The sequence below is a fragment of the Leuresthes tenuis genome, unplaced genomic scaffold (genome assembly GCF_036924035.1).
Source record: "Leuresthes tenuis unplaced genomic scaffold, fLeuTen1.0.hap1 SCAF_15, whole genome shotgun sequence".
NCBI classification, from domain to species: domain Eukaryota; kingdom Metazoa; phylum Chordata; class Actinopteri; order Atheriniformes; family Atherinopsidae; genus Leuresthes; species Leuresthes tenuis.
Genome location: NW_027325369.1, coordinates 15,474,383 through 15,494,776, shown reverse-complemented (window position 1 = coordinate 15,494,776; position 20,394 = coordinate 15,474,383). Strand labels below are relative to the sequence as shown.

Sequence of the window (20,394 nt, the reverse complement as noted above, 5' to 3'; positions counted from 1 at the left end):
TTGAATATGATCAGTCAATAGTAACAAATCTAACTCTACAAGAAATTATTCAAACTTGCAATTTATGTTAGAACCGATGGACTGGAATAAGTATGACTGGTATAAACATTGTTAAATGAACTAGATTTTATTAAAAAATGATTGAAACAAGAACGATTGTGTGTGTGTGTGTACAAGAAAAACAAGAACAGGAATAATAAATAATGTACATTGTTTTTATTACTATAAATAATACATATTATATGAATGATAAATACTGATAATAATAAAAAGTAATGGTAACAGTTAGCAGTAGTATCTTAGTATTAGCAGTCGTATTTTAGTAATGTTTTAAAACCTATCAATCAAAACAACTTTACATAATGTCACCTGACTCCCGAGAGTCAATGGGAGCGTCGTAACTATAGCTCTGATATGGTCCACAGCGTGTGTAGTTCATCTCGTGAAGTACTTTATATCTCGCGATAGGCGCCTCGCATTCACGTTCTCCGTCCAGCCCAGAGACGAAGGTAAGGTCCTAAAAGCTCACTATTTGAAATTACGCCGTACAGTCTTTGCTGTCGGCAGCCTGGTCCTGTTTGAAACTATAGTAATGATGAAATTCAGTTAGCTAAACACGTTATTCCAATCGTATCCTCTATTGTTGCAGCGTGTTGTGGCCGGATTTAAGCCTGAAATGGATGCATTGTCTGGTTTAAAACGATTAGCTTGCTTGCTAACCATCAACTTATTTCACTAGATTTCACAAACAGATTCTCTGCAAACACTTTAGAGGCCAAATATTAGCCAGCAAACGTTACTTTAACGTTGCAAACGGTGCTAAAGTACGTTTAAAAACCAGGCACCAGCTTATTGTCTGTAAACTATTGAAAAAGTTATTGTATGTAAACTATAGAAAATGGTATAAGCGTAGACATTTGTTTGGTTTCACCATGAGCAATGTAACTATCGGTTACAGTTTGGCTTATTTTAGTAAAAACAAACATTTTTATCCCGGATTGCAAATCGAGAAGACCCTTTCTGCGCGTTCAAAATGACATTTTTAAACACTTTTGGACAATCATATTGGACAGTTGGTCTATTGTTCATAATAGATCAAGACTGCCGTTTAAAGGGTCCTGAAAATAATCACTTGGTACAGTTATTATATCATTCTTCTATGTGAACATTTTTAGTTATTTTTTCTGGGTTTTTTTTAAGTGTTCAATTTGCTACTTAGTTTTGTCATAATTTGTTAGAAATCCCAAGGTCAGAATGTGGTGAGCATTGTCCTTGGCATCTCTTTTGAGCTCAGAGAAAATAAAGTTTCACCCTTGTTTACAGTCCTATGAAGGATGTATAATAGATCAAATGATAGGATACAACAATTGATAACCTAATTGTGTCATTACTCGCAGCCCCAGGTGATGATGGTGCATTGGAGTACGTGAAGTATATTAATTGTGGCTGTTTCTTAAAGTAAGTCTTGTGTATTGTTGCGGCCATTGACCGGTTCTTTTCACCGATTTCAGCTGCAGATGTGGTTGTTTGGAGGGGAAGATGCCTCGGAGAGATTCTGCTCCAGCCTCACAACTCATGGCCCTTCGCTCAGATTCTCATCAGCAGAGCATCCTGAGCAAATTTGACAAACTCAGGAAAAGAGACCTGCTGTGCGACATCACCCTTGTTGTGGAAGATGTGCACTTCAAGGCGCACAAAGCATTACTGGCGGCGAGCAGCGAGTACTTTTCCGTCATGTTCACAGCAGAAGATCAGATCCGCCAGTCCACCTACCACCTGGACGGCATGGCGCCGAAGATGTTTGCCGCGGTGTTGGAGTTCATCTACAGCGCTCAGGTGTCCGTGGAGGAGAGCGCCACAGAGCAGCTCCTGGCCACTGCTCATCTTATGGAGGTCAGCGAGCTCATCAGAGCGCTCACTGAACTCACAGGGACTGAGAGCAAAAGTGGTAACAAGAGAGCAGACAAAGCTGAAGCGGCAGATCTGTTGAAGCGCAAAAGAGGACGGCCGAAGAAAAACGCAAGTGCACCCAGCGAGAAATCAGATGGTCAGACTGGAGATTACAGAGACTCAGAGTCCCCACCTTCTAAAAATGATGTAGATTATAACCTTGAGGCCGACCAGAGACGTCATAGCAAAAGAAAAATCTGTCCGCCTGTAAAATATAAGGGCTACAAGGTTGGCAGTGACGGAGTAGGAAGCAAAGAGCCTGGGAAGAGAGGCTGCAAGAGGAAATACCCCAACACAGAGGCGCGTTGCGAGGACTGTGGAAAAGTGTTCAAACACCACCTGTTTTTAAAGATTCACCAAAGGACCCACACCGGTAATATGTGTAATCATTTAAGACCTCTTCAAGGAGGTCAGTTGTAGGAAAAGTCTGTTAAAATGACAACCGTTTCCATTTAAGGTTTTGATTTGTAAACAGGTAGCGTCCATCACAGATGATATCAGATGACAAAGAGGTTTTTCTGTTTTCCCTCAGGAGAGAAGCCCTTCCACTGCCTGGTTTGTGGGAAGAGTTTCACCCAGAAGCACACTCTGCTGGCCCACCAGCGCATTCACACTGGAGAAAAACCGTTCGTTTGCACCGTCTGCTCCAAAGCGCTTTCCACCAAGCACTCCCTGCAAGAGCACATGAACCTCCACGAAGGTAGGATTAATCCTGGAAACTTTCAGAATCATTCATCCTTAAGCCACTGAACTATGAATCATCCAAGCATTAAAAAAGGCACCCAACTCAAAGGATGAACCAGTTTTGCGTTAACGCATAACAGATAGCAACTTTAAATAGCATCTTTAGGCACTGGTAGCAGTCTGTCGAAGAGACACAACTTGTTTCCATTTCTTTGGTTGCATCTATGAAAAACCCCAAAAGCAAACCCAATTTGACCGACATAAAATAGTGTTTTTGCACCAACGAGGTGATTTCCAAAGTGCTATTAGTTGAAAACTGGTCTTATCTCAGCATGGTGTGCAGTGTGTCCATAAAACGTTGAGGAAATGGGACAAGTGGAGGACTAAAAAGGTCTTAAAAAGAAAAAAAACTACTTGAGGAATAAAGAGGCTCAAACCAAATGTTGACTTTCACGTTTGTTAGACTTGTACAACACATTTATATTGTTCTGGATTAAAAAATCCCACACTAATTATTATCAGATTACATTTATCCCATCAGTCATCAAAGCCTAATGTCCATCAGTTGTCTTTAACTGATTCAACTTTAATCTTTCTTTGTCCTTAGAAGAGAAATCATTTGACTGCGATAAATGTGAGAAGACTTTCACTCAGAAGAAACAGCTTAAAAGCCATTACAGAGTTCACACAGGTAAGGCAGCTTCGAGTCTTTATAAGCACAGCTTCGAGTCTTTATAACGTTTAAAGCTTTGTTTTTCCCCCCCTAAACCCAAAGGCAAATCATTACCAGAATGCGCTCGGTGTCATCACAGGTTTATGGATGCAGCTCAACTGAAGAAGCACCTCAGAACTCATACAGGTAAAATCCGACCGATTTAAAGAACGAGCCTTATTACATTGTGCCTGTGGCGACATGAACGATTTGTGGAAATATCTGCGTTCCCACAGGTGAGAAGCCTTTCACTTGTGAGATTTGTGGGAAATGTTTCACAGCCAAGAGCACGCTGCAGACTCACATCAGAATTCACAGGTGAGAAATATCAACACGAGGTTCCAATTTAGACTCTGCTAATCCTGCAGGTACACAACGGAGCAGGATTAGCATTAGCATTAGCATCAACGCTGGCACTTGGTCTATCTTTACAAGACAAATATCTGACAATTTAGTCATAAAACGGATCACTTTGTTTAGCAGCTAGTTACTAATCTGTTGTTACTGTATTTGGAGCTTTGTTACTGGAAATATTTGCTTACTGTAACAGTGATTATTTATTTATATTTTTTACTTTGACAGAGGTGAGAAGCCGTATGACTGCAACATCTGCAACAAGTCATTCTCGGACCCCAGTGCCAGACGACGCCATATCGCCTCCCACTCAGGGAAGAAGCCCTTCACTTGCTCTTTCTGCAGCCTTTCGTTTACACGGCTGGACAATCTGAAAACACACACTAAATCTCACAACAAGGAGAGAGCTGCTTCATCGGATGCAGCAGCCCCACAAGAGGAGGTGCGCAACATCCTGCAGCTGCCGCAGTACCAGCCCCCCCCCAGCTCCGAGCAGGAGATCCAGCTGGTGGTGACGGAAGGTGGGAGCAACATTAATTTTGTACAAGGTCAGGAGCAGGAGATCAGCCTCATCACTGCAGAGGGGGGGGAGGCGGCGCAACCAGCCCACTCCAGACTGGCATTCCTCACCCAGCCGCCGGGACATGTGCAGAACGTGGCGCTGGTCACCCCGGGCGACGTGGTGGCCCAGACCTCTCAGATTCACTCGGTCAGCATGCTGGAGAGCCAGGTGACGCACCAACCCGATCAGATGCACGTTATCACGCTGAGCAAAGAAGCGATGGAGCACCTACAGTCCCACCACGGCCCTCCACATCCACTTCAGATCGTACAGCGTCCCCTGCAGCAGCTGCAGGTGATGCAGCAGCCGCTGCAGCAGCTGGCCGTGGCCCAGGAGAGCTCGCCAGGGCAGAGCAGGGAGCAACACGGTCAAGCCATCCACATCAGCAGCCAGAGCAGCCAGCCCATCTCCATCAGCCAGACCAGTGAGCAGATCTCCAGCCACCACATCCAGGGACAGACGTTTCAGATCCAGGCTGGAACGGTGTCCTACTTATACACCACAGGGCTGCCACAGGAGAGCTGAGTGTGGGCTGGAGGCTGAAGCTGCTGAATCCAAACTGATAACACTGCTGCTGTACACATCAATCACGGATGAATACTCGTGTATCAATATGTAAATACGTCATTTTAAAAGAAACTAGTCTTAACCTGGTCATTTCTATTTTTATATTTTCTGTTAATCGTTTTCAAACCAAACTAAAGCTTTTAGCATTTTAAGACCACTTCTCCATTGAGCATGACACCTCATGCTGTCAGAGTTAATGTGGAGACGGTTTGAATGTTGCGATGATGCAAGTAGTAGCTGAAAAACCAACTTTGACTCAGTCAGACAGCAAAAAGCCAATACTTCTGTTTTTTTGATGAAATGAGTTGTTGAAATGTGACTATGGCCACATTTTGAAATAAAAGTGCTGCTGTTTGAAACTCATGTTGAAAGTCTTGGCATTGTTTCACCACAGGGCAAAAAACTATAATCTCCCAGGAGGAACGAAGCTGCAGGACGTTTAAACATAGTCTGGGGAGGCTGCTTTTAGGAAGAGTGGAGAACAGAAAGCGTAGCGAAGCTGGGAGTGGCTCCTTTACTGCCACACGTCACAGGTCTGGGAACGACGTCTCAGCAGTGACGACGCGCAGGCAAGATGGAGCCTGAGAGAGAAACAAAAGCTTCCTTTTACATGAGGTACAAGACTTTGGTACGGTCACAATTTTTGGTACTGCTTTAGTAATTCACCAATGGGATGTGTGTGTGTGTGTGTGTGTGTGTGTGTATATATAACCTGTATTAATATAGGTTATGTGGGGGACATATTTCAAAGATAATTCATCCAGCATTTAAGATCATTGACCGTATATTAAAGTTGGATGTCACCCCTATGTCTGAAAAGTTGAGCCAAAGGTGTCATAGACCATGTTCTTGGATAGACGCTCTTATCCAAAGCGACTTACATTGGGAGGCAGTCAGGGTAAGGGGGTCTTGCCTGAGGACCCCTACTGGAGGTAGTACCTTTTTTGATGCAGACCAAATCATCTTCCTTTTTTTTTTTTTTTTTCTTAAAGGACAAAGTAGCATGATGGTTGGCTAAAGTCAGTAACATTCTAAGAGCCACACACTGAAATAGACTAAAACATAGGCAAAGTTAGCAATGCACCTCTGCAATACAGTCTTTGAAAACTTCAAAGGAAAGGCTCTGTTTCACTTGTACGACTGATTCAGGGACTGCTTTGTCCCAAAGGTACTGCTCGACAGTTCTAATAGAAGACCATTTTTATGCCGTCTTCCTGCTTCTCCATCAGAGAATTTTTTGTGTACCACACTTTGTGGGAAAATGTTTGTCGATGGCGCCGCCTTGAACACAGCAATATTCTCCTGGCATAACGAACACTGCCTGTGAACTGACAAAATATCTGGATGCTTTGGAAAAAACAGCAGTTTTAGAGTCAGTTTTTCCATTATTTTATTAATCAATGGCAATATACACCTGTTTTTTTTGTTTGTTTGTTTTTTTAACTAATCCAAAGAAAAGAAGAAATAGAAAACTTTTTTCCGTACAGGGCTGGACTGAGATAGTCAGCAGGCAGTGGGATTGAGCCTTAAACTTCCATAAGACCTAAAGGACAGCAGGGGGCAACTGCAGTGGCTTTGAAGCCGACTCTATACAAACCATAAGGAAAATTAACCTAATGCTCATTTAATTTATTACCTCATTAAATCTTGTTTTGAACCTATGGTTTCGGTCGCTTCTTCTTGAGTCTTTTTCAATACATCATGGTGTTCATTTTGTAAAATAATGGCCCCATTTAGATCTGAAATAGTCCATTCTTTGTTAGTGGTGTTTTTAACCAATCTAACTTTGAACTGAAGACAAATTGTAATAACTACTCTTGAGCTTTCATTTATGCGGTATGATCCTCATCAGTAGAGTGGAATTATACAACTTTTAGGAAAGGAACATTTACAGAAACGCAGAATATATAGCAACATGCTCCAAAATATGAATGAGAATGTTTTGTCAGCTACTGTTTCAGTGATCAGAAATCAACTTTGAAACCTAACATGAACGGCTCCAACTGCAGAGAGCTGGAAAATCTCACCACTCACTGCTTTGGGTCTCTTTGTTCTCGTGTTTGAAGGACGCCCGGCTGTTTCTGCTCTCCGGTGTCTTGGCTCCGCCGCAAAGTCCCGACGTGTTGTGTAGTTTGTGAGGCTGCCAAGCTGCAGGGCTGACTGCTGGTGCTGCCGTGGGGTCCTGTACAGACCTGGGACAGAAATAGAACAGAGTCAGAGCTTTACTGCAGGGGGGGAAAAATGCCGTCTATAATGGACATTAAAATGTCATCACAAAAAGATACAAGTTTATGGATAATGTGATGGCTTTAATTTTAATCCTGACTGCGTGAGCTGCTTTTTTCCTCCACTGCAAATTGTTCCATTGCTGCATTGTGACGAAGGTAAGCCTTCAGGGTGGCTGAAGTACCTGCTGACAGACTTGTAGTGCTCAATCTGCTGGCTGACAGCATGCAATAAGTCCTGCTTTGATCTGCGATAGAATGATGCAAAAGAAAGTGGAAAAGAAATGTCAAGAATAATGGGGGGCGGACAAAAAAAAAAAAGACAAATGGACAGACTGAGCTGCTGACCTGAGACACTGCTGAGTATCCTGAGATGTTCTTTCATTTTGTCTCTTTTTATGTCTGCAAGGCTCTTACCTGTAGTCGAGGGGCCTCTGGAGAAAGCCGCCTCGATGTCATTCACTCGGTTCTGCAGTTGATCCACTTGCTGAAAGGCCTCTTGTTTGAGGCTGCGCTGCTGTTGTAGCTGACGCTTTACCTGAATCCACACAGAAAAGTTGAATGTGCAGCAGAAACATCAAGATGTGTGTGTGTGTGTCACTTCCAGGGTAATTTTATTTAGCATGTATTTGGGCTATAAGAGGAAGCCGGAGTGAACCAGAGAGAACGCAAACATGCACAGGGAGACTCCACTCAGAGAGGCGACTATAGGGCACTCCTTTCTGTTCTACTAGCGCCACCATTAAGCTGACGCTTGTAGTTTTCAGGGAAGTGTTTCAAACATAGATCTCCTTTTCACATTTTCCAATTTGCACACACTCAGGTGTTTTTAGTCTCCTCCCACCAGAGGAGTGAGCAGATGAGTAGAGGAGGCAGGCATCTAATAAAATGTCATTTTAAACCAACGTCAGTGAAACCATCTAAGCTTCTGTGAAATGATCATTAAATCTGTTCATCGTGAAGTACATTTACTTTTGTTTCAATATTCAATTTACAGTGTAGGGTTTACATTACTGTACTGTACTTGACAAAAACTAAATTAGATTTGCCTGGTTGGGTTTTTTTTTTCCTGATTTTTCGATCTGCTGATGAATATAATACAGTATAACTGAAGGCTGCACAACAGTTACTAAATGGGCCATGGATGTAAAGTAAGATTTGCTCGTTGGTGTTTTCATGGCCAAGAATGAGTCGAAGGTCTTTCAGAGGACCACATCAGCATAGACTGGATGTCAGGTACGGACCTGCCGGATCTCTCTGGCACTGCCCTGCCTCTGCAGCCGGCTCATCCTGCTGCCTCTGTCCAGCTGCTCGCTGAGCTCTCTCAGCTGTTTGTCTCTGTCCTCCACGTCGGCTCTCATTTGTTCGAAGCTCTGCACTCGACACGTGTCCAGCTCCCGCCTGCTGCGGGCCTCGTGTGCAGACTGCTGCCTGGCCTCATGCAGCTGCGATGCCTGCAAACAGGTATCAGGTAAAAACATCCAGGCTGGTCACGATTTCTTTTCCCTCCTGCTTTTAGCATCAATACAGAATACAAGATCATGTTCATTTAATCATAATGAATTTGGTCAAAGAGGTCTCCTGAGAGCATTTCAGTCTGTATCTGAAAGCGATTAAAGGTTGAAAACTTCACTGTCACATTATAAACTCCAGAGCCCCATTCGTAGCCTCAGTGCCTGGTCTTTTAATTTAAAAAAAAAAAACAAAAAAAACAAACATCTGATCTCCTTGTTGTCAAATGTAAAAACTGTCTCTCAATAACTGTAATATTTGTCTTTTAGAATATCTTATCAGTTGCAGCGTAGAATAAACATGTCCTGTTTTAAACCAGTCAATAGATCTAATCCCTCATTCTTTAGAGGAGGAACACTTCTCCAAAAAGAGCCGAAGAAATTCAGCGGGAAAGTTACTCTGATGCAGCATATGGCTGACTTTTGTAAAAGTGAGGTTTATCTAACGTTGTCTGCTTCCACTTTTATCAAACTCTACGAGTTGATCGACAGCGTGTAACTCAGGATTGTGCGTTAGGTGTGCATCCATCTGAAGTTGGTGTTCATTTTAGCAGATGTTCAGGCATCTGCCAGATGTAAATGGCACTGCAACTACCTTCCTGCTGAGGAGCTCCTTGGTGCTGCTGCACTCAGCCTGACAGCGGGCCAACATCTGCCGGGCGACGTCCAGCTCCTCCTGCAGGAAAACCACCTTCTCCTCACATATCATCTTCACTCTGAGAGCATCAGTGCGGCACATAATCTCCCTCTGGACACCAAATTAAAAAAAAAAAAAAAAAGTAGTATTAAACATAATAATGTAATTAGGACAAGAATACAAGTGACAGATGTTGCTCAAGTAAGTCTATTCAAAGAAATAATGGTTGTATTGCTGGCATAATTTCCTGATTACATGTGAGCATTAAGGAGAACGTCAGTCACATAATGAGAAAAAGCAACTGAAGAGTTGAAATTTATTGTAAAGTAAAAAGGACAGAGGACTAATGATAAATCTAAATGTAAACTATTAAGTTAGTTAACCGTTTAACCTAACATGATATATATTATCTATAACTATCTCTTTGACATATCAAATGTAACATAAGAGTCTATAAGATTATAGAGATAACAAACAAGCTTTCAGTTCCTTCTGCAACTGTTTTTCGTTTCCTTCCTGAAGGGATTTTGAATTTGATATCCAAATGTGTTGCCCTTCTGCAACTGACCTGCTGAGCTTGGATCAGCTGTTTCTGAAGTTTCTCCTGTTGCACCACCCGCCTCCAGCGGCTCAGAGCCCTCACTTTACAGAGCAGAGACGTCAGTCGGCTGTTCTCCAGGTTCAGCTCATGGATGTCACCCATCTGACAAACGGATATGAATGACGCTCCAGCATAGAACGCTAATGAGCATTTTCTCTGCGATTACAATAGTGTTTAAACATGTCAACTTCTCAGACCTTCAACCGTGTGAGGACAAGTCCGTCATTTTCTGTGGTGCAGCCACGCTTCTTCTTGAGCTTGACAATTCTTTCCACTCCCTCCCCCCTTATTCTGTTCACCATCTCACTCACATCCTGCTCCATCTGCTGCTGATTTTCATCCAATCTGGCCTGAGAGACAAACAGGTGGCTGCAACTTACAAGAACCTTTGATGGCTCCAAAGTTAAATGAGGTGTTATATAATACTGTGCGTATGAACTGGGCAAAAAAACAATAAAGCACAGCGAAGAGCTTAAAAATGAACAGGAGTTTTAACACTAGGTGATATCACACTGTAAAAGAAAAGAAAGAATGTTAGAAGAAGCAAATATTTCTGTGGAGACTGTATATCTGAAGATGTGATGAGTTAAATAATCCATTGACAGTTCAGGTGATCTAGTTCTAATATGATCCTCAAAATTATCATCATCTATGGAACGAGGTTTTATTCCCCATTGTTTCAAATGTTTCCGTAATAATCACATTAGTTATCATTTCTCCGTGCTCTCTAGACACCGGGGACAATTTTTTTTAAGAGTTAGGAAGTAATTCAACATGCAGCTCTGTCTCCTCTTTAATTTTGGTTTGAAATGTATTTCAATCAGCACACAAATATACAACAGGATTTAAGGACAGCAGGTATCAGGTACTTAGTACTGCGCAGATTATTCATCAACCATACGTCAGCCTGGACATTTTGTCTAACAGCTTTTGGCTGTTGGAACCGCTGCTCTCTTTGGTCCTGATGCAAGGCTATGAGTCTTTTTTTGTTTGTTTTCTTTTTTAACTAACTTTCAGAATGAATGGAAATTGCAAGTGTCACTGGTACTTCCTGCAAGCTGTTGGAGTTTTATTGGGAATATGGATTTAGGAATGCACTTCAGCAGGTGAATCTGTTCTTCTTTTTTTAAAACAATTGAGATCAGACACTGAGAATTAATTAATTGCCTCTGAGAGCTTAATAATATCTTGTATGTTGGTTCAAACATTTTTTTTTCCTTATCTCTAAGAGAACAAATGTTCACCTTGAGCTGGATGCAGGCAGAGAAAAGGCGTCGAACTAGCGGGTCGTAGCGTTCCCTAAATTTAAGGCTGAGCTGCTCCTCCAAAGTTCTTTTTTCTTCTCCCAGTTGAGCCACTCGGGCCTGCAGGCCCGAGATTTCCAACATCATCCCGCCACATATATCTGCCACCTGTGTAAAAACAACATAGCACCAAAATAGATTTTATTTCTGTGAATACAGCTGACGCAACAGAAACTTTGTTATACAGTAAAATTTCAAGGTATCTGGTTATTAAGTAGAAGACCAGGAACCAAGGAAAACAGACTAAGGTAGAATGTGAAGTCTTGTTAGTTTTTGCAGTATTTGTTTCACTTTGGACCAACGGACCAAACTGACTGCTTCTTTCAGTATTACAATTCAGCTCCCAGCTTTTTCAGCACCAGAGAACTGAAAGCAGTTTAGCAAAAACCCCGTAACTGATAAGGAAAAGAACAAAGAACCTTCTTGTTGGTGAGCTGAGCTGTAAAGTCTTAGCAGTTGAATAAAGTTACTGCACCTACCTCTTTGTGAGGATTGCTTTTCTGAGTGTTGTGAAGACTCTTAAAATCCTGCAGGTAAAAATCACAAGTACTAATAAGTTAGACTGAAATTATTAGACTGAAATAATTAAATATACAGCCGTTAACCGAAGCATTCTTGTGTGCTGCCATAAACACCATCATTTCCCCTAAGAAGCCAATGGTTTTAAGTAAAAGAGCTCTCTTTTAACTGCTGATATGATATGTGAGGTGATATTCCGCACATTTACCTGGTCTCTCTGGTACAGAAGCTGAGTCTCCTGCTGCAGAATTTGTTCATAAAACTGTGAGTAAAGTTGAAAAGTGCGACGCTCTCGCTCCATCACGGAGGAGGCCAGGTGAGTGAGACACAGCTGCAGATGATCCTGAGGCAATGTCAGCTAAAAGATGAAACACTCCATCATTCACGACTTACTAAACATTCATGTGGCGTCATGGAAAACGCCCCCCCCACACCTCCCACTGTCATATGCTTATACCTCACGAACGCCGCATCTCAGGAATGGCTTCAAAAGAGTTTCTGTATTAGCTTATGAGAAAATATCTTAGAAATGTCTGAGAGGATGAAATAATGAAGTGGTTAGATTTTCTGTCCATGTTAATTCATGTGGCATAAGGTTGTGTGAAATTCCTTCTCTGGTCATTATCAAAAATGTAGAAATGTACCCCACCTTCTTATCAAATAGTTGTGATTATAGTCGTATATAATAGTTAGACCAAGACTGTTTTTACCAGCCAAGATACATGTTAGTTTCAGCTGTACAGTGGAGCATGTTAACACAGGGCACTACGTGGACCAACCTACATTAGGCACCAGCCGCCGGCCTCAAGTGACAGAATTTATTGAACTGTTTGCTTTTGGCGTTTATGATGAGTTCAATTTCAACATTTTAAAACAAGAATTTCTGAGTTTCCAACAGAAAAAAAAAAACTTTAACACCCATCCCAAATCATATTTGCAGCTTGTAAAGTCAGAGGAAGCTCACCAGACCTAACTTCAAAATCCAAAATGGCTGCCATCTGCACAAAAGTAACAACAGCTTCAGGAACAGACAACTAGCACCAGTTTGTGTCTCATTAAACCAGTCGCTCTCATTATTGGAAGAAATAAAAACATGGAAGTAAACTGCAACCTAACTGGTTGACAAGCAGCATGTGACTGCAAGTTGGTCATTTCTCCTGATATTTTCGATAAAAACTTATACAACCTGAGGATCTCCATGTCATTTTTTTCCTGCTCTGATTTTAGCTTTATCATCATACCTGTCCCTCCAACTGGTCAGCCCCCTTCATCAGCTGCTGGATGAATGTCTCCACCATCTGTGGCCTCTCAGGTGATAAACTATACTTCAGGGAAGTTTTCTTCCACAGCTCTGGTGACATATAGAATATCTTATCGTAACATCCATTCTGTCATTTTTAGTGTTCTGCATGGGGTGTTCATGTAGATTTGTATTGGGTTATTGTTCTATTTTTTCATACCAGTGGGGAGTTGGGCATCTTTCCGTGTTCGCTCTGAAACCGCCAGTGTCATCTCCCTGCTGATCCTCCTCTGCACCGCTCTGATCATGTCACACTCTGTGCTCTCCATTAGCAGGTGGAGCTGGAGGAAGAGATTTTTCAGCCACATCATAACTTGTTACGTCGACACAAGGACAAAATTGTGCAGTTGTTGGTTGTGGTTGTACCTGCCAGGTTATCACATCGACCTCTGCAGCTCCAGGTGGGGGCAGGAGAGACCGCCTGCCAGAAATTAAGGCTTCATAGTCACGCTCATTACCCATTCGTTGGGCCAGGGCTCTCATACTGGGGTGAAAGATTTCAGCGCTGTAAGAAACATGCAGCCATTTTAAGAACTGAGGGTAAATAATTTAATACAATTACTGTTTTAGTACCAGATCTTAAAAGCTGCATGGAACTGGAGAGTGCAAGTTCAATGTTAATGTAAGAAGCAGCAGTTAGATGGAAATAATCTGGCCTCAAGGTCCTTCTAGCAGCTTTTGTTCATAACTGCATAATCTTCACATACAGAGGGGAGTTTTTCCACTTATGATATTGACATTTCATAGAAGCATTCAAGATAAGAAACTTAAACTGCTTCACAACTGCAACTAAAGGGCCCAAGTAGAGGGATCACTTAAATGCAAAACTACTTTTTAAAGGATTATCCTGCATCTTTAACTTTGACCATCACATTCAGCAATAACTTCACAGTATATGATGAGAATTACACTGATATCCGATACACGCGGCCAGCAGCAAACATTTGTCACCTGTAAAGTTTCACAAATTGCTGATATAAAGCAGGTGTACGGAACGTCTCAACGCCCAAACGTCTTTGAGCCCAACTCTCCTTGAGGAACTCGAGCTGCTTCATCAGCAAGAGGAAACCTTTCAGCACAGACTGGACTCTGATTGGATCATGGAGAGGAGCGGAGGAATCCGTCCTCCTCCCTTCTGCCTCTGCGTCTGTGCAGCTTTGATCCTCCTTCAAAGAACACAATACACAAGAGATCTGTGTGTATCATGAATTATGTTTGTTTTCACAGATAAACCAAGTAGCCCGCCTTTTATGCCAGTAATTTACTTCATTAGGCATGCCATCTCCCCAAAAGTCCTCTTTGTTGCCATGGAGATGAAGAGGCTCTGCCTCTCTTCCACTGTTTAGGACGTCCTCCAGGAGCAGCGACACTCCTAGGACTGCGGCATTGGCCCGCAGTCTGCTGCGTTCGCTCAGACCACACAGACAGAGCTGCAAGCAAACACACACCCTTTGTATTAACTGTAATGGAGGTTTATTAAAGTATAATATAAAGGAACATTTTTTAAAAATCAAGAAAAAACAAGTCCCCAGTCATGAAAAAGATTCAAATATTATTGCTGTTTGAGCTAATCACAACCTTTAAAATCAGATGGAGTTTATTCTTGTGGGTTTGAAGACGCTCAACACATTTGTTGCTGTTTTTTCTTATGTCCATTGTTCACTTTCTAGTTTTAAAATTAAAAAAGATGATTTTTTTAAAGAAGTGTTGTTTCAAAGTGAAGTTTTATGCTGGTGGTGGTTGGTGCCAGGGGAAAGCCAAGAGGAGTCATTAAACTGGGAAATATTCACAGAAAATATCTCAACAGTGCATCTCTCCCATTAGCAGGGCAAAACAAGATATGTTTGGTGGTGAACCTGCATGCAGTATTCAATAGGTGGGAGATCCCAAACATGCAGTGGAAGCAGTCCGTGACAGGCTGTGAAACTCCTCCATGGATACAGCTTCTGAACCTGTCACAGACACAGTTCCAGAAACCAATCACATCATTACATGTGCTTTTACACTTGAGAAAATAAGTCACAGTGGTGTGATGCGACTACCTGAGAGTCATGGGTTTGTAGAGGTTGAGGGACAGGCAGCGTCAGACCAAGTGTGTCACTCTGCTGGCTGCCACTCAGCAGAGGGAGAGCAGTCACCATGTTGTCACTCACACTTTGATAAGAAGCAACATCACCAGAAGAGAGGAACGCCTCCCTGAACACATAAATAAAACACTCTTTTTTTTTCTTTTTTTTTTTAAGCAGCAAGGAGAAGATAAACTACAACAAAAAGCAGTTTTACACTTGATGCAGTATCAACTGTTCCTCAACAAGAGAAGAAAAAGTATGAACTATCCACAAATCTAGGATTGGATAGAGCTCCATGTTTTTAAGAAGCTCTGTTTTGTGTGGCCTGAAGCCCCAAAATCTGCACAAAAGGAATAAATAATTAATTGTCAACTTTTCAAATGGAGGCGTTTTTTAACTCTAGCAGGATGGAACACCCACCACCCACTGACCTGATGAGGGTTCTGACTGCAGTATCAAACTGCAGCAGGACGACCTGCCTGCGCAGCTGCAGCAGGCGGCCCACAGACTGCGGGCTGCTGGGATCAGACAGACTGTCAACCTGCTGCTGGATTTCCTGCAGCTCCGTTCCTGCACAAAGAGGATAATACAGACATGTCTGACTGACTGGCCAAACTACCTTTTAATATAAACCTATCCCACTGTAATCGCAGCCATTCATCTTTGATAAGGGGCAGGTTTGATACAATTAAGACAGAGGATCGAGGAGCACTGTAGAATCATCTGATTCACCGTAGATCTAACTGAATTGAACTGAATAATGATTCATCAATTCTGAAGAGAAATTGAATTATGATATAAACGATGGGGGTCCCAAGACATGACTACAAGTACTAGTGTAATGGTGTGATGCTTCACTTGTAAAATAAACCTACTGATGCCTTCTGTGCCTCCCCAGTCAGCCACCAGATTTGAGCCTGCTACAGCCTGTCCTCTCCTCCAGCTGCAGGAGTCCCCTCTGTTTCCCAATCTGGAGAAACTAACCAGGTAGTAAATGATGTCGTGAAGACCAGACACTATCTGCAGAGTGTGATGAAGCGCCTCAACATGTGCCTGTTGATATCAGAGGAACAAATCAGTGATAAAAATAAAAAATGAATTACAGATAACTGGATCGTTAGAGTGACGGAGGAAAACACAGTTCTACTCCACAGACATGGAAATGAGGAGAGCGAAAGAGAAAACCTTGTAAAGCACAACCACTGCTTTTAAAATTAGCGGCTAAAAACAACAAATTTGCTGCGCTGCTGTATATTTAGTTTCAGTGACGACTTTAAGTGTCTCACCGGAACATCCAGAGTGGCGAACACGTGAAGAACCTCAGTGTAGTGTGGGAGGTACCACAGGTTGAGGAGAGTTTTACCATCATCACTCAAAAGCTGCTGTGGTCGATCCTGCAGGGTCCTTCAGAGGGTTTGGACTGATTAGTGTCATCAGGAAACAACATGTTTAATACCATCTGAAAAATCTATAGAAAGGTAAAAAGTGTTAAAGTTAAAGTGTGAAATTTATGTGAAAGGGAGATTCTGATTTTATGTTGTATATGCTGCTGGATATTTGAAAAAAGATCAAAGGATTATTGTGGCACAAACATCTTAAACATTCTGACCCTGCAACAGTCTGTCAGCAAGTTAAAGTCAAAACCTTTAACATAGAACAAAGACAGCATATCACATTTAAACTATACGTTTTCATCATTATTAGATGGATATTTTCTCATCTTGAATTTGATACCAGCAACATCATATAAAAAAAGCTGGGACCTGGCTGTGTTCAGCACTGGGCTGAATTACCTCATCTTTAAACAACTTTCTGTAAGTTTTTAGGAACTGAGGAGTCCAACTTGTAGATTTAAAATGTTTTCCCTTTCTTGCTTGATATATTTCAGTGGGTCATATGTCCGGAGTGCAGGCAGTTTAACCCTCTAATTCTCGTCTTTGAATGGCATACTTGCCAGATTCTGTAAACAAATTCATTTCATGCCACACATTCTGTCAGATTAGTAGACTGGCTCAAAAACATTTGAAATGTGTTGCTTGCATCTATGTGTCCCACCCGAAAAAAAAAAGGCTCTCTAGATATCCGTTTCTGTAAATGACTGATTTGGAGTAAGTGTACAGACATTGCCTCTTTCATATGTGCCTACATGATTTGCATACAGTTCCTCTATGTACTAATAATTAAACTGTACCAGGAGTCGGGGCAGGGGTCAGCTCTCAAATCCAAATTGACTTTTGGCTCTTCAGCTCGGCCGATCATGAAGAGGGACTGAGAAATAGAGGGGATGTCCTCCAGAAGGAAACTTAAACTGTAGTAATATGCAACAATCTGCGCTCTCACACAGTGCTGCGATATCTGTGTTGTGAATCTGTGGAAATATGAGCAGACTTTTCTTTAAGTTTGTTATCCTAAAATGTAGAATGACCAACTTAGACAAGTTTCATGTTGTCTGGCCTTCTAATAAATGCAGCTGGTTTTCATATACCTACTTTCTGAGAAAGTCAGTTATGAGCGTCCTTTTGATCTGTGCCGCTTCCTCCTGTAATGAAAGAAATCAATTCCACATCATGAGCAGCCAATCACACTCATCATCTTGCTGAACCGCTCGAGTCACTCACCAAAGTTTTTATGAAACCCCCAGCGGCCTGTTTCCTCTTCACAAATGAACTCAGCATCTCACCACGCAGAGCCACTTTTTCCATCTGGATGGACACAAAGGCTCCCATCACCCTGGAGTGACAAACAAAACTGTACCTGTCAAAAAGCCTGCTAAGAAAAATTTCAAAAAGTCCTCACCACCACAAAAATAATTTTGTTCTTCAAGAGCAGTAAATCACCTCTTCTTTGTGGAAGCAGAAGGAGGAGTTCTCCCAGAGGCTTTAGAGGGTAAAGAGTTTGATGTTTGCTGCAGGCTGCCAGCATCGCCTCCAACTGTTACATCCTTGTCTTCAATCTGTGAATAAATGGATGGTCAAACAAAAGATTGGAACAATAGTTTGTTGATGTGGAAGCATTAACTAGAAAATGAATGGTCAGACTCTTTATTTGCAGTCAGTAAAAGTATAACGAGGAATCGATGCGTAAGCAGCAATGTACTGTTGCACCATCAAGAAAAATCAGATTGCATGATGTGTAGTTTTGAAGTACATCCAGTTGTCTTCAACTTAGAAGCCAGACCCCTTTAAGATATCACAAGATAAATCTGAGGCCTAATTATATGAGAAACAAATATGTACTATGTTTTTAATGTGAGATTTCCACCTAAAAGCTGACAATAGCTGTCAAATGAATATATTGATGCATAAAGTTCAGTGTGTCCCCCTGAAACCCTGAACACACGCACATCAGCCGAAGACGAGACACTCTCTGCCCAGTGACAAACACAAGCAAGCTTCACGGCACTCATCAAGGCATTCTTCTGTGTAACCTGACAGGCCAGAGTCACCTGCAGGTTCTCGATGCTCTGTTTGTTCATGAGCTGGGAAAATATACAAAAAGCAGCATGTTTAATTTGTCATTTCACTCAGTTGCCAATCAGTATCTGGGTATCATTCGATCATACGTGCATAACGGCCTCCTCTGAGCTGAAGCTAAACCTCCCGATCTGGTTGTCGTCCAGCTCCTGGATGCTCAGAGGCAGGTGGGACGGGATGAACCTGCAGCAGACAGGCAGCTTTAGTTTCCCTCTGAACACAGTTTAATGCCACTGCTGATGAGCATAAATACTGGGATAGAGAGATGGTCATGCATACAGAATATCTGAATGGATGGAAGACATAATAAGAGAGATCCTAAAATTTGTTTTATCAGTGGGGAACTTGTTGCCCATGAAATACAAAAAATATGGGACTCAGAACTCTTGAAGGATGTTCATTCAGTCACATAAAGGACACTTAGCTATGTTATTTACTGGCTTGAACACACTCTCTCACAAAACAAAACAAAAACTAATTTGAATAAATCTGTTGTAATTAATGGAAATTTCGATCAAATTGATGGGGAAGAGAATCCTGAACCAAAAAAAACAATAAACAAATGAATAAATGGATAAAAAGGAATCACAGCAAGAACTTTGTTGTACCTCCTCCAGCTTGGAGTCCTTGAGACATGGATTATATCAAGGAAGAACAACATTCTTCAGCAGCCAGATTCCAACTTTCTTGTATATCAGTTGATAGATCGATTAGACAGATTGGAGTCTTGTTGTGGACCTTTCCTTTCAATAAGTCTTTCCTGAAGAAAAGTTTGAGCACTCTTTGCTCAGTGGAAAGATGCACCATCATCCTGAAAAATGACCTCATCATCATCAAACCTCCTCTTCACCGACGGGATGAGAAATGTATCCAAACATGTTACAGTCCAGCTGCACATTCACTGTAAAGCAATTGACTTCCATCATCCCTAGTTCTTTACCTGACATCAGTCACAATCAATCATTGTAGAAAAGTCCTTGTTTTCACTTAATATCACAGGTTTCATTGGACCAGCACCAAACTAAAGTTCCAGCATCATCTCTTTGTCCAATATCACTTTCATCCACACATTCACAGCCCATGACTGACTCTTTAGCCCACTGCAACTCATATTACTTCTATTCAGGAGCTAGTGATTGTTTACATTCTGCTTTTCTGGATGTAAATCCCATTTCCTTCAACTGGTTTCTTGCAGTTTGGTCACAAACAATCTTCCTTGTTGTGAACTTCCTGTTTTCTAGATTGAGACTTTGACATCTTCCCTCATGTATGGGGGGAGGGGGGGAGGGGGGTGTTAGAGTGGGCATCCTTCAATCAGACGATTGCTGGTTTGATCCTCAGCATTCCAAGTTTACACATCAAAAAATGCCCTTTTGCATTTTGTTTGATATTGCTCCAAAACAGCTGACAGTGAACAACCAAGAACTTTTAAATACTCCTGGTTATATTAGCTTCTTGAAGGAGTTTGAGAATTCTTTCCATTGTTTCCACTGACAGCTCTGTTAGAACTACATACTGATTTGCACATTTAAACTTTTGCAGGTGTAAAAATGAAAAGTAATTGAACTAATTCCAGCACTTTTTCTGATTTATTTTTTTACAGTAATTTCCAAAGCCACATGTTCAGCTTGTAAATGACACAGTTTTCTGTTATATCTGTACTATCTCATTAAAATTTTTACCAGGGGTTGTCTTTCATAATAGAGCATCTGGAAAAAATGCATGCATCCACTATGTGTGAGTCGTACTGGAAAGCTGTAAGAAATGACCACCAATGTACATTTTCCTTGCATGACTCTATGAAGACCAAAGGAAGGTTTAACTGTGAGACTGGGACATGTAGTTTTTACACCTGTCCACAGAGCTGCCATCCTCCAGTATCGCTGTGATAAAAACAGGCCTCTGCTGGACTCGCTCCCTCTGTTC

The 20,394-nt window shown here is 41.8% G+C and overlaps 2 protein-coding genes across 3 annotated transcripts; one reads left to right on the top strand and one right to left on the bottom strand.

Moving 5' to 3' along the window:
* Positions 1 to 472: 472 nt before the first annotated feature.
* zbtb24 (zinc finger and BTB domain containing 24) lies at positions 473 to 4,860 on the top strand. 2 transcript variants are annotated; one of them, XM_072365475.1, is made up of 7 exons: positions 473 to 509; positions 1,512 to 2,323; positions 2,483 to 2,650; positions 3,242 to 3,325; positions 3,410 to 3,493; positions 3,583 to 3,664; positions 3,929 to 4,860. In XM_072365475.1, the coding sequence occupies exons 2-7, from the start codon at positions 1,540 to 1,542 to the stop codon at positions 4,785 to 4,787; spliced, it is 2,061 nt and encodes a 686-aa protein (XP_072221576.1). In that variant the 5' UTR covers positions 473 to 509; positions 1,512 to 1,539; the 3' UTR covers positions 4,788 to 4,860. The 2 variants fall into 2 exon arrangements, with proteins under 2 accessions (XP_072221576.1, XP_072221578.1); XM_072365477.1 differs by lacking the exon at positions 473 to 509 and adding an exon at positions 1,276 to 1,422.
* Positions 4,861 to 4,877: 17 nt separating this feature from the next.
* On the bottom strand, positions 4,878 to 19,487 carry LOC140270339 (coiled-coil domain-containing protein 162). Its single transcript, XM_072365474.1, has 26 exons — positions 18,339 to 19,487; positions 17,833 to 17,948; positions 17,614 to 17,725; positions 17,485 to 17,534; positions 17,187 to 17,363; positions 16,282 to 16,399; positions 15,871 to 16,048; positions 15,427 to 15,565; positions 14,969 to 15,122; positions 14,783 to 14,878; positions 14,192 to 14,356; positions 13,878 to 14,092; positions 13,293 to 13,431; positions 13,087 to 13,207; positions 12,868 to 12,977; positions 11,835 to 11,984; positions 11,587 to 11,634; positions 11,048 to 11,215; positions 10,001 to 10,153; positions 9,771 to 9,905; positions 9,161 to 9,313; positions 8,299 to 8,508; positions 7,472 to 7,592; positions 7,240 to 7,302; positions 6,864 to 7,021; positions 4,878 to 5,410 (listed from the first exon to the last, which is right to left on the bottom strand). Exons 1-26 carry the CDS (start codon positions 18,468 to 18,470, stop codon positions 5,357 to 5,359), a joined length of 3,435 nt encoding a protein of 1,144 aa, XP_072221575.1. The 5' UTR covers positions 18,471 to 19,487; the 3' UTR covers positions 4,878 to 5,356.
* Between the last annotated feature and the right edge of the window lie 907 nt (positions 19,488 to 20,394).

What these genes read in the sequence shown, in the direction of transcription:
- LOC140270339 (XM_072365474.1), bottom strand. Translation starts at nt 18,470, where the DNA reads ATGAACAAACAGAGCATCGAGAACCTGCAGGTGACTCTGGCCTGTCAG. An exon ending in GCAGTCAGAACCCTCATCAG is followed by an intron (nt 15,123 to 15,426) that starts GTCAGTGGGTGG and finishes TTATGTGTTCAG; the next exon opens with GGAGGCGTTCCTCTCTTCTG. An exon ending in CAATTTGTGAAACTTTACAG is followed by an intron (nt 13,432 to 13,877) that starts GTGACAAATGTT and finishes TGTTTCTTACAG; the next exon opens with CGCTGAAATCTTTCACCCCA.
- zbtb24 (XM_072365475.1), top strand. Translation starts at nt 1,540, where the DNA reads ATGCCTCGGAGAGATTCTGCTCCAGCCTCACAACTCATGGCCCTTCGC. An exon ending in GCACATGAACCTCCACGAAG is followed by an intron (nt 2,651 to 3,241) that starts GTAGGATTAATC and finishes CTTTGTCCTTAG; the next exon opens with AAGAGAAATCATTTGACTGC. An exon ending in GCACCTCAGAACTCATACAG is followed by an intron (nt 3,494 to 3,582) that starts GTAAAATCCGAC and finishes GCGTTCCCACAG; the next exon opens with GTGAGAAGCCTTTCACTTGT.